We start from the raw sequence: 12,554 nt of genomic DNA on the forward strand, positions 1-12,554 counted from the left end.
TCTGTTTGCAATCTGCCAGGGAAACTCCGCTCCTGACTTCAATATAGCCTTGGTTCAAACACAGACAAAAGAGGTGAATTCCAGAGGTGAGGTGGGAGTGACAGCCCTTGACATCAAGGCTGCATTTGACTGAGTGTGGTATCAAGGAGCCCGAGCTAAACTGAAATCAATGGAACTTGGAGAAAAACTCTTATTTGGAGGCATTCTGAGCTCAAAGTGCAACACAGGGTTTAGTCTGGTTCAGGCCATATGCTGACAACATGAGAAATCTCTTATTCTTTAAGTATCCGTATCATGCGAAATAGAAAGATCATGAGAGACTGACTGTTTTGACTGAGTTAGTTATTCACTAGCAGATTGGAAATGAAGCCCTTATTGGCTGAGTTAGAAACAATGATATTAAAAGCCTTGCTCCCAATTGCCATTACATAATTGAGGATGACAGTTCAGTGCATCATGAAAGGCAGGAACTAGGAATCGTCCATGCAGCCTCTTGTGTCTCCTCTGCCATTCTACACAATCATGGATTTGTTTTTTACTCATTTGTGGGATGTGGGAGTCGCTGTCTGGGCCCAGCATTTATTGCCTGTCCCTAGTTGCCCCTTGGGAAGGTGGTGGTGAGCTGTCGTCTTGAACCACAGCAGTCCACTTGCTAGATGTTGACTTAAAACGGCATTAGAATTTGTCATGAGTGAGTGACTTGACAGGCCGTTTCAGAGGGCAGATGAGAGACACCCTCACTGCTGTGGGGCTGGAGTCACATGTAGGCCAGACCGTGTGAGGGTGGCACATTTCCTTCCCTGAAGGGCCATAGTCCACCTTACCCCCAAACCCCACAATGTGTTTAAAATTTAGATGTCTATCAATCACCACAATGACAGAGCCACCTCAGCCCTGTGGGGTAGGATATACCAAAGATACAGGAGAAGTCTGTTGTCAGTTGTGCTGACACATAATGTTACAAGTCTGTCACTCAAAACTAGGATGGGATGCTTCTCATGAGCTTGTTCAAACCCAGGGACTCTGGGGCGCTGGAGGAGGGTGAGGTGTGATTTCTGACCTATGATCGTAAATATGCAAAGAGACTTCCAACTTCAATCACTTACGAGTTCATTCCTTTCATCTACCAGCAGAGTGTTCCTATCCTCTAGTTTCCGAATTGTTGAGTTCAGGTCTGCAATCTTGCGTTGATTTCTCCGCAGGTCCTGCGTACAAGGATATTACAGAATAATAACAAAACAGTGCAATGCAGCTGAGCAGTAGAGTCAGAGTCATAGAGATGTACAGCATGGAAACAGACCCTTTGGTCCAATGCGTCCATGCCAACCAGATATCCTAAATTAATCTAGCCCCATTTGCCAGCGCTTGGCCCAATATCCCTCTAAACTCTTTCTATTCATATACCCGTCCAGATTCCTTTTTAATGTTGTAATTGTACCAGCCTCCACTACTTCCTCTGGCAGCTCATTCCATACACACACCACCCGCTGCATGAAAAAGTTGCCCTTTCATTCCCTTTAAAACCTTTTCCCTTTCACCTTAAACCTACGCCCTCTAGTTATGGACTCCCCTACACTGGGGAAAAGACCATGGTTATTCACTCTATCCATGCCCCTCGTGATTGTATAAATCTCTATAAGGTCACCTCTCAGCCACTGACGCTCCAGGGAAAACAACCCCAGCCTACTCAGCCTCTCCCTATAGCTCAAACCCTCCAACCCAAGCAACATCCTTGTAAATCTTTTCTGAACCCTTTCAAAACTAATGACATCTTTCCCACAGCAGGGAGACCACAATGCTCAGGGAGTGCTTAGACTGACAAGCTTCTGCTCATTATGGCTGTTGACTGTTCAAGAATCAAGCAAGCAGCTAAATGCAGAAAACAAATTGAAACCTCCAATAAGAAATTAAAGCAAAATGTTTATTGCTCCATTTTATCCACAATTAATACAGTTAGGCAAATAGTGTACTTAATTTCAAATTGATACTTTCTAATCTGTACAAACTCAGACTTTGCATCAATCTGGGGGGAAAGGACACATTTCATTTGCCTTATTTTTAAAGGGGGACATCATCGGGAGATTATATTGCAGAGTTGATCGTGCAGCACAAACAATGAACTTTGGTTTAGAAAGTAATTGCTTTATCTGGATACAATTTAATAAGCTTTCTGAACGTAAACGTGAGGGACCTATTAGAAAATAAGTCAGTGTGAAGCCAGAGCTTGTTAATATTGCATCAGAGACTAACACTGCACCTTCAAATAATGCAGAAGTCTACTGGTTGATTTCTACACTAAATCTTGCACTTGCTCACTTTAGCCAAAAAATAACATTGGAAAGTGTATGTTTTAAAAGCAAAATGGATCAAAAACTGTGAATTTTGCATATTTGATGCACATTCAATTCCAGCAGAAGAATGAACCCGCAAGGAAATTGTACCTTCCAGTGCACCAGGTCATCCCAAAGGCCAATACTACGAATAGGTCACTCTCAAAATACCACACTTGGACCAGCCACCCACAGCAGATTACTCTGATTCTGTCATTCCTATCTTTTACACACATAAATTCAACAGGAACCACTGTCCAGCAAACAGCAAAGGAAGAAATTATCTGATAATGCAATGTTGAGAGGACCTTGTAGGTCAGGACACATGAGATTGTCCTTGGCCTTCTTTGGAAATTCACCTCTATACTAGGGAGAACAAAGTTTCATTTAAAATCCCATTCAAAAGTTTGTAGGTCCAACATAGTGGGTGGCATGGTGGCACAGTGGTTAACACTGCTGCCTCACAGCGCCAGAGACCGGGTTCAATTCCCGCCTCAGGCGACTGACTGTGTGGAGTTTGGTCATTCTCCCTGTGTCTGTGTGGGTTTCCTCCTGGTGCTCCGGTTTCCTCCCACAGCCCAAAAATGTGCAGGTTAGGTGAATTGGCCATGCTAAATTGCCCGTAGTGTTAGGTATAGGGGAGTGGGTCGCGCATCAGTGTGGACTGGTTGGGGCAGCGGGGCCTGTTTCCACGCTGTATCTAATCTAATAGCAGCACTTCTTTCACATTACGCTGATCTGTCAGTCTAGGTTATACATGATTTATACAGTCATGAGGTTGAATTCCCTTAAACTATAGCTCCAGGACAACAATACTATAATCTAAATATACTGACACTCAGCTTAATGGAAATCCCCATATAATAGATCTTTCTCAGATCACGTGGTATTCCATAAACCTCAAGAACCAGGGGTCACACTCTGGGTGGACCATTTAGGATGGAGATAAGGAGACATTTCTTCACCCAGAGAGTGGTGAGCCTGTGGAATTAATTACCACAGGAAGTAGCTGATACCAAAATATTGAATGTATTCAAGGGACAGCTAGATATAGCCCTTTAGACGAATGAGATCAAAGGTTATGGGGAGAGAGCAGGATGAGGCCATTGAGTTGGACAATTGGCCATATTCGTGATGAATGGCAGAGCAGGCTCGAAGGGCCGAATGGCCTCCTCCTGCTCCAATCTTCTATGTTTCTGTGTAAGAGTTAAGCTCTCCCCATTCCACAGTGTAAGAGCATAATCTAGATTGGCATTTCAGCGAAGTGGAGAGAGTGCTGTATTGATGGGAGTGGTGCTGTTTCACTAAGATGCAGGCAGTAAATTGCTAGACATTAAAGATGGCCTTCTACTGATCACAGAAGAGGGCAATCTCGCAGTACCCAGGCTAACCCCTCCCAACTGTATCTAAAAGTCGATTAATTTATTGTTCAGTTCATGATGTTTCCTTCTGAGTTGATGATGGGTGTTGCGTAACTGAATGCACTTCCATTATTTTGTGATGTATATAATATAGAGGTGACATTATATAAATACAAGCTTTCTTTCCTAAGCAGTAACGGTATTTCTCAAAAGCATCGAATGTTTGCATTGCTTACCGGACTGCCTGGGCGATCGGTGCCTGGGACCTCACGTTTCGGGCTGCTCACACCCATGTTACATTCTGCTTCCTTCACCAGGAACAACTGCTCATCGAGTGCCTCTTTCTGGAGTTGAAGCTTCTGTGTGTAACCTGTTTGCACCTCTAACTCTTTTTCCAGGGAGAAGATAGTTCGATCTTTAGCTTTAATCTCATCCATCTTGAAACACAAAGAGGTAGCAAATACCATGAGTCAGTGCAGTCTCCGTCTGGGCACGGCCTTAGAGTAAAGGGAAGACCTTTTAGAACGGAGGTAAGGAGAAACTTCTTCAGCCTGAGAGTGGTGTATCTATGGAATTCATTGCCACAGAAGGCTGTAGAGGCCAGGTCTTTGTGTATATTTAAGACAGGTTCTTGAGTATCAAGGGTTATGGGGAGAAAGCAAGAGAATGGGGTTGAGAAACTTATCAACCATGATTGAATGGTGGAGCAGACTCGATGGGCTGAATGGCCTAATTTCTGCTCCTGTGTATAGATCTTGTTTCTAGCATCAGTCTTAACTTTGCACTGTAAGTAACTTCAGCAAGAAAATACAACACAACCACTCTAGAATCTAATCACAAACAAGCTGCCCATACTGTCCAGTTTATGTCAGTAAAGACAATATTCAAAGTTTGTGCTATTCAGAATTTTCTTAGTGGGATACACAAATCTATTCCCAATGTCATTGTGCAGTTTTGTTTCTCAGTACTGGCGTGAGAATCCATTGATACACTTATATTTTTAATACATCTGTGCATTTGCGAGGGACAATGTTTTGCCGAACACTCAATCATTTGTCCACAGGTATTAGGGTTTAGACTGGGTGGATGCCATAAAGATGAATCATTACCTCATATGGGTCAGGGCTAGGTCTTTCATTATTGTTTGGCCACAGTCTGATTCATATTTGAGACATATCTGGGTGGTGGTGATCTCCAGGGAAGTGATGTAAAACCCGTTGACTTTCAGGTAGTGTGTTTTTTCCCTTTATTCATTCACAGGATGAAAGCGTCACTGGCAAAGCCAGCATTTATTGCCCATCCGTAATTTCCCAGAGGGTAGTTAAGAGTCAACCACATTGCTGTGGGTCTGGAATCACATGCAGGCCAGACTGGGTGAGGATGACAGATTCCTTCCCGAAAGAACATCAGTGACCCAGACGGGTTCTTCCAACAATCAGCAATGGTCGTCATTAGACATTTGACTCCAGATTCTTCTGGAATTGCACCATCTGCTCTGGTGGGATTTGAACCCTGATCCCCGAGATATTGCCTGGGTCTCTGGATTAGCAGTCAAAAAGTGTGGCGCTGGAAAAACACAGCCGGTCAGGCAGCATCTGAGGAACAGGAGAATCGATGTTTCAAGCATAAGCTCTTCATCAGGAATTCCCGGCTGTGCTTTTCCAGCACCGCACCTTTTGACTCTAATCTCCAGCATCTGCAGTCCTCACTTTCTCTGGATTAACAGTCCAGAGATAATAACTCTGCCTGTGTATACAGTATTCATTCCAATAAACATGTCAACACAATGGTGGTTAAAAAAAGGGTTATCAGTTTTGGACTTCCATCATCGGACTTTGATACTTAGGGACTTTAATGGAATGGGAAGAATACGTTGACTTAAAAATGGGCACAGTGATCACCTGTGCAGAGGTTGAATCAAGTTCACAAATCCATCAATAAGCATGAAACAGTAATTAAGAACATCTTATCAAAAGAGACTAAAACTTGTCAATTGGATCGCGAGCTCTTGTTTCATTTATCTTTATGGAAAATAGAGATTTAAAAAAGCACATTGGCTGTGATCAACTTATCAGAAAATAAAGAACTCAGACACTATAATGCACAAATGAGCTGTATTGTAGGGAGCTATTGTTTCTGACACAGGGAGATTGACTTCCAACTGGTATTGGGGAAGGCTGCTACGCTGTCTCAGTCTCCTGAAGAATGAAGAACCCGGTAATAACAAATTGGACAGAAAATACCTGACGTAGCCAAGCAAATATGGTCTCAGGTTAAAATATGAAGACACCCCGAGGTCTTAAATATCCATGTTCTTGTATCATCCATGTTGCACTGGTCATTCTTCTATTTTTAAACTTTGTACCTGTGTTTGTGTATGTGCCATGTCCTTTTTTTTGGTGGGGACAGGAGGTAACAAAATTACTCAGTCTTTCACTCATGAAAAACTTGTGATTTGCTTCATGGAGTTTCTGGTGAAGTAATTAACTTTTTTTTAAATTGAAGTGAGGTGGGCCAGTATAATAATAAAAAAAATTGTTGTGTTCATTTGAGGAGGTTGGAAAAAAAGGGAAGTTAATTCACACCCTCCTTGCCTGGCCATAATGATATGGTCACAAGTCACACAGATGTCAGGTTATAGTCCAATAGGCTTATTTGAAAGTATAAGCTTTCGGAGCACTGCTCCCTTTATCAAGTGAAGGGACGGCACTCCGAAAGCTTGTGATTTCAAATAAACCTGTTGGACTATAACCTGGTCTCGGCTGACTTCTGACCTTCTCGACCCAAGTCCAACACTGGCACCTCTACATCATAATGATACAGACTGAGGCAGAGTTGTAATAGTGAAATGTATCATTTGCATAAATGGTTAGATGTATCAAGCAACAGTTGAACATGAAGACTACTTCAAAAGACACCATGAAGGCAAAGACTTTCCAAGAGCAACCCCTAAGGAAATGTGAAGGCTGTGAATTGCCTCTGACGTGTACTATGATGAACACATTTCTTACGGAAAATATCTTTTATTCTGCAAACCAGTTCCTATACTTAAATAGAAATTGGACAGCAGTAAATTCAGCCGGGTCTTGAAAATAGTTCTTTCATTTGATTTGAGGATGGTAAAATGAAAAGCTCAATTTTTCTATACTGATTCTGAATTAGAATGAAATTGAGGAACACCAAATAGGTGTAAAATTGTGACAAAAAGTTTCTCAATTGGCAATCAAAAATCCATACAGCTGACTGGTGCCAGAAATGGAAATGCCACACTGGTTCAGCAGTAGTTGTGTATCTTTTCAGCTTAATAGACTGCATTTGCTGCTCACAATGTGATGTCCTCTACAATGAGTAGAGCACATGAAGACTGAGTAACAGTGAAACACCTCCATTCAATCTATAATCATGAGCATAAGCTTCCAATCGCCTGTCATTATGAAAGTCTCAATTATGAAAGAAAATTGGCAAAATCATTTTTTCAAAAATTAGGAGTTCCAACACTTGTATAAAATGAGAGTGGTTCAGTGTGGAGGATTTAATAACAGAGAAATAATAAACTTAAATCAATATTGTTCTTCATGATAGAGGATGCTAAACATATCTGAGAATCAAGGTGCTAATGGGAGGAAAGATCTTGTAACAGCCTCCATCATGAGGGATAAAGTATTTGACAAACCAGCGGGAATAGTGAGGACCTGTATCCAAGGTTATATAAGGAAATGGTAACAGAGGTTGCAGAGGTGATGGTTGATATTTTCCAGAACCTACTGGATTTGAGGATGGTTACATTGGAGTGGATAGTCATTAAAATGTCCCTGTTCCAGAAAAAGGGAGGGAGATAGAAAGCAAGAACGTAGAACATAACAGCGCAGTACAGGCCAACCTATGAAACCAATCTGAAGCCCATCTAACCTCCACTATTCCATTATCATCCATTTGTTTATCCAATGACCATTTAAATGCCCTTCATGTTGGCGAGTCTACTACTGTTGCAGACAGGACATTCCACTCCCTTATTACTCTTGACCTGTTAGCCTAACGTCCCTCACTGGAGAAAATGCTAGAATCCATTCTTAAGAAAGAAATGGCAGGACAATTTGAAAAGCTTAAGACAATCAAACAGAGTCAACATGTGAAAGTATCATAGCATCCCAACAGTGCAGAAGCAGGCCATTTGACCAATTGAGTCTGCACTGACCCTTTGAAGAGCATCCCACCGCCGTAACCCCATATCCACAATAACCACCGTTCTCATCCAGGGACACGACAGGGTGATTTAGCATGGCCAATCTACCTAAGCTTCAAATGTTCGGACTGTAACGGGAAACTGGAGCACCTGGAGGAAACCCACACAGGCACGGGGAGAATGCGCAAACTCTACACAGTCAGTCACCTGAGGGTGGAATCGAACTTGCGTCCCTGGCACAATAAGGCAGCAGTGCTAACCACTGAGCCACCACGCCGAAAATCATGTTCGATGAATTTGAGAGTTCTTTAAGAATATAACAAACAGAATTGATAAAGGGAAACTGGTAAGGTATTAGGTATCTTTGTAGAAGATTTTCAATAGGGGTAGTCACCAAAACATTCTTGCACAAGGTGGGAGCTCATGATTTGAGGACAGTGTGTTAGTATGGGTTGGGGATCAGCAGGTAGAATTTAATGTAGGAATGTGTGAAGTCATCCACTTTGGTAGGAAGAGTCAAAAGGCAGATAGTTATTGGAATGGAACGAGACATCAAAAAAGTGCAGCGGAAAAGAATTTAGCTGTTCTTGTGCATAAGAGATTGAAAATTAATCACGCAAGTGCAGTGAGTAATTAAGAGAAGAAATTTAATTTTAGCTTTTATTGTTCGGGGATTGGAGATTAACAATAGCAAAGTCCTGATACAATTTTGCAGGCTGTTGGTGAGGTCATACCTGGAGTGCTATGTACAATTATGGACCCCAGATTTTAAAGAAGGATATACTGGCATTAGAGGCAATTCAGAAGAGATTCAATTGCTGATTCTTTGTTAATTTGAATGGGTTGGCAAACAGCTAAAACATTTGGTCCTTTATTCATTAGAATTTAGAATAATGAAGAGTGATCTTAATAAAAAATACAAGATTCTGAGAGGGCATGATTGGGCAGCTATTCAGATGATATTACCACTCCAAGGGGAAACTCAAACAGGGGACACAGTTCAGAAAAAGGAACACTTATTTAAAACTGTGATATGAAGGAATTGCTTTTCCCTGAAATTCATAAATGCTTGGAATTTTCTATCCCAGACTGTCACTGAGGTTAGATCACTGAGTTAACTTATATAGGAGATAGCTTGATATTATAAACATCAAAGATGTTATGCTGAGCAGGCACAAAAGAAGAGTTGAGGCCGGGAGCCATGATCTTGTTGAATGGCAAAACAGGATTAAGGGACTGAATGGGCTCTACTGCTCCAATGTTCTTATATCATGTCAATTCTCCCCTTTGCACCCACTCTGACCTTATCTTGCTCCAGCGCTCAAATGAGACTGTTTTCCCTAGAGCATCAGAGGCTGAGGGATGAGCTTATAAAATCATGAGGGGCATGGATAGGATAAATAGACAAAGTCTTTTCCCTGGGGTGAGAGAGTTCAGAACTAGAGGGCATAGGTTTAAGGCAAGAGGGGCAAGTTATAAAAGGGACCTAAGGGGCACCTTTTTCACACAGAGAGTGCTGTGTGTATGGAATGAGCTGCCAGAGGAAGTGGTGGAGGCTGGTACAATTACAGCATTTAAAAGGCATCTGGATGGGTATATGAATAGGAAGGGTAGAGAAGGACATGGGCCAGGTGTTGGCTAATGGGACCAGATTAGGTTGTGATATCTGTTGGGCATGGACAAGTTGAACCGAAGTTGAACCTGTTTCTTTGCTGTACATTTCTATGACTCTATGACATGCTAAAGGAGGAATAAATCACCTTCATATGGAGTACTTTACAACTGGATTTATATCAGGTTCAATAACTTTACACTGTAACCTCTGCCACTATTTTGATTCATGTTTCACTACTGGTTTAATTTTTCATACCCCCTCCTCACCATTCCTGTCCTTCTTTGCTGTTGGACAGCTATTCACAATCCTGTCATTACACCTCCCCCGACAGGTTTTGTCTGTCAACTTCACTCATTCCCAATCCCCTAGGCTTTGCGCTATGAGTCTGTCTGTTGGCTATTATTTTATGCCATCTATCCTCTTTCAAAGGGATACTGACCAGACAACATTTTACTTAGTTCCACTCCCTAAAGATGTCGCCTGACCTCCTGAGTTTCTCCAGGACGTTTTATGACCAATTGCCTGCAGTAACAGTATTTTGCTTTTCTAATATTCAGGGCAAAATATTATTCTTAGAAAAAATGAGAGGAAGCTTCTAGACTTCTGTACTTAATTCTATAACTACACTAGCACCCTTAAAGTTCCTTCTGGATTGTGTCTCAGCGGTTAGCATTGCTGCCTCACAGTGCCAGGAACTTGGATTCGATTCCAGCCTCAGGCGACTAACTGTGTGGAGTTTACACATTCTCCCAGTGTCTGCATGGGTTTCCTCCCACGATCCAAAGATGTGCAGGTTAGGGTGAATTGGCCATGCTAAATTGCTCATAGTGTCCAGGGATGTGTAGGCTAGATGGGTTAGCCTTGGGAAATGCAGGGTGAAAGGGGTAGGATATGGGGGTGGGTCTGAGCGTGACACTCTTCAGAGATTTGGTGTGGACTCGATGGGCCGAATGGCCTACTTCCACACAGTAGGGATTTTATGATTTCTATGAAAAGAATTGTAACATTTTATACAATACATTTAATACCTCTCACCCTTTGAAAAGGTCTAAACCTCATCTCTGTACTGAATGCAGTCTATAAATTTTTTTTTCCAGTTTTGTCCCTTTTCCACTGATGCCCTCTAGTCCTCCATTCCTCAACCCTGGGAAAAAGAGTGAGTGCATTCATCCTATCCATGCCTCTCATGATCTTATACACTTCCACAAGATCCCCCTTCAGTCTCCTCAAACATTTAATGTCACACATTATGGCTATCATCCATACTAAGAAACTCCGACTGGATTCATTTCAAATGCACCATTCCTTTGTAGTAAAGAACTTTGACTTGGTTTATAAGGTAGGCATTATAGAGATAAAAGTATGCTGATATAGTGCTCTTTATGCATGGTTATTACTGAACAGAAGAGATTTAGCAGGGTGTTGCAGGGTATGGAAAGTTTGAGTTATAAAGAAAGACTGGATAGGCTGGAACATTTCTCACTGGAGCATAAGAGGTTGAGAGATGACCTTATAGAAGTTCATAAGATAAGGAGGGATATAGATAGAGTTAATGGTAGTTGCCTTTCCCTCGGATGGGGGATTTCAAGACTCAGAGGCACATTTTTAAGATGGGAGGAGAGAGATTTTAAAAAGACACAAAGAGCAATTTTGTTTTACAACAAAGGGTGGTTCGCATGTGGAATGAACTTCCTGAGGAAGTGACGGATGTGAGTACAGTTACAACATTCAAAAGACATTTGGATAAGTATATGAATAGGAAAGGTTTAGAGGCATATGGGCCAGGAGCAGGCTGGTGGGACAAGTTTAGTTTGGGATTATGTTTGGCATGCACCGGTTGGACTGAAGGGTCTGTTTCTGTGCTGTCTGACTCTAAAGCGTGTTGCAAAAGTTAACAAATAAATGTGCACAGAAGAATTGTATGTGTTTATTATGCACTCCAATGTGGGCATCACCAATCAGTATTCCTGACCTCGTAAACCAAGGTCACTCCTGGGCAAGTTGCCAATCTTTAAGGAAAACAAGAGGCATAAATAAACTCTCTCCTGTGTCTGGTCCCTGGACCATTGTGAAACACTGGAGAGTAACAGAAAAGTAAAAACATGCAGCAGTGTCATCCATCGTTTTCCAGAGAGGTCAAAAGCAACATAAGATCAATAATGCAAAAGAAAAGTGAGGTTAGCTATAACATATTCAAGCAAGTCACCTTTTTTTTCTGTATATATTACCACATGCATAAACAGCTTTTTAAATCGTGCCTGCTTGATTTTCCCAATGCAATAAAAAGACACACAGCCTTTATGTTACATTCTTTCAGTTAATTCATGATGGAGATGTATCACTTGGTGTCTCTCGACATTTTTTTTGTTGGAAAAATATGTCACCAACATTCTCTGGGATATAAAGTAGCTCACCCCTTTTTTAATTCTTTTGCCAATCCATCATCAGCGACAGTGATCAGAAGAAACCCTCCACAAATTGAGTTGAATGATTTTACCTTTGGGAAAGTGCAGAACCCAACTGACTGCACCAAAAGGAGGGCAGTAATTACAAAATGCTCCCACGTAGACCACAGAGCAGCAAGGGGAAAAGGTAGAGGCATGACCTTTCTATGTTTTGATCAACGTATCTGTTAATCTAATGATTCCTTTCATCATTTGTGGTGGTAAAGCTATGCCAGAGAGGCTGTTAAGTGCATTAATTAGTTGAGACTGAAAATTCGCCAGGCAACCATTTTCACACGCCTTCACCAATATAATAAAAAAGTTGATTCAACAATTTAATAACTGTATGAGACAGTCAACATTTGAGAAAGAAATTTGGTTCTCTTATTGCATGGTATGGAATAGTGCCCAACAGTTGCCATAAAATGAACGAAATGGACAGTTCAAGGCTATTCATAAGGGCAGTGCCTGTATGTATTTTTCATAGAAGACGCAATGCCATGGTTATCATAAAATGTTCTGTAAGAGCTTACGTAGAGTTATACATAGAGCTGTACGGAAACAAACCCTTCAGTCCAACCTGTTCATGTTTAGTTTTATTTTCGAAAACTAAAACAGACG

General features: G+C 41.6%; 1 protein-coding gene across 4 annotated transcripts in view; it reads right to left on the reverse strand.

Moving 5' to 3' along the window:
- The window catches only part of jakmip2 (janus kinase and microtubule interacting protein 2), a 280,290-nt gene that overhangs the window by 115,886 nt on the left and 151,850 nt on the right, over positions 1-12,554 (reverse strand). For all 4 annotated transcript variants that reach the window (XM_072591148.1, XM_072591149.1, XM_072591150.1 and 1 more), the window contains 2 exons: positions 3,928-4,128; positions 1,107-1,205 (listed from right to left, as the gene is read on the reverse strand). In XM_072591148.1, coding sequence (XP_072447249.1) covers positions 1,107-1,205; positions 3,928-4,128 — 300 coding nt within the window. The remainder of the gene's footprint in view (positions 1-1,106; positions 1,206-3,927; positions 4,129-12,554) is intronic.

Source organism: Chiloscyllium punctatum, chromosome 20 (genome assembly GCF_047496795.1).
Source record: "Chiloscyllium punctatum isolate Juve2018m chromosome 20, sChiPun1.3, whole genome shotgun sequence".
NCBI classification, from domain to species: Eukaryota; Metazoa; Chordata; class Chondrichthyes; order Orectolobiformes; family Hemiscylliidae; genus Chiloscyllium; species Chiloscyllium punctatum.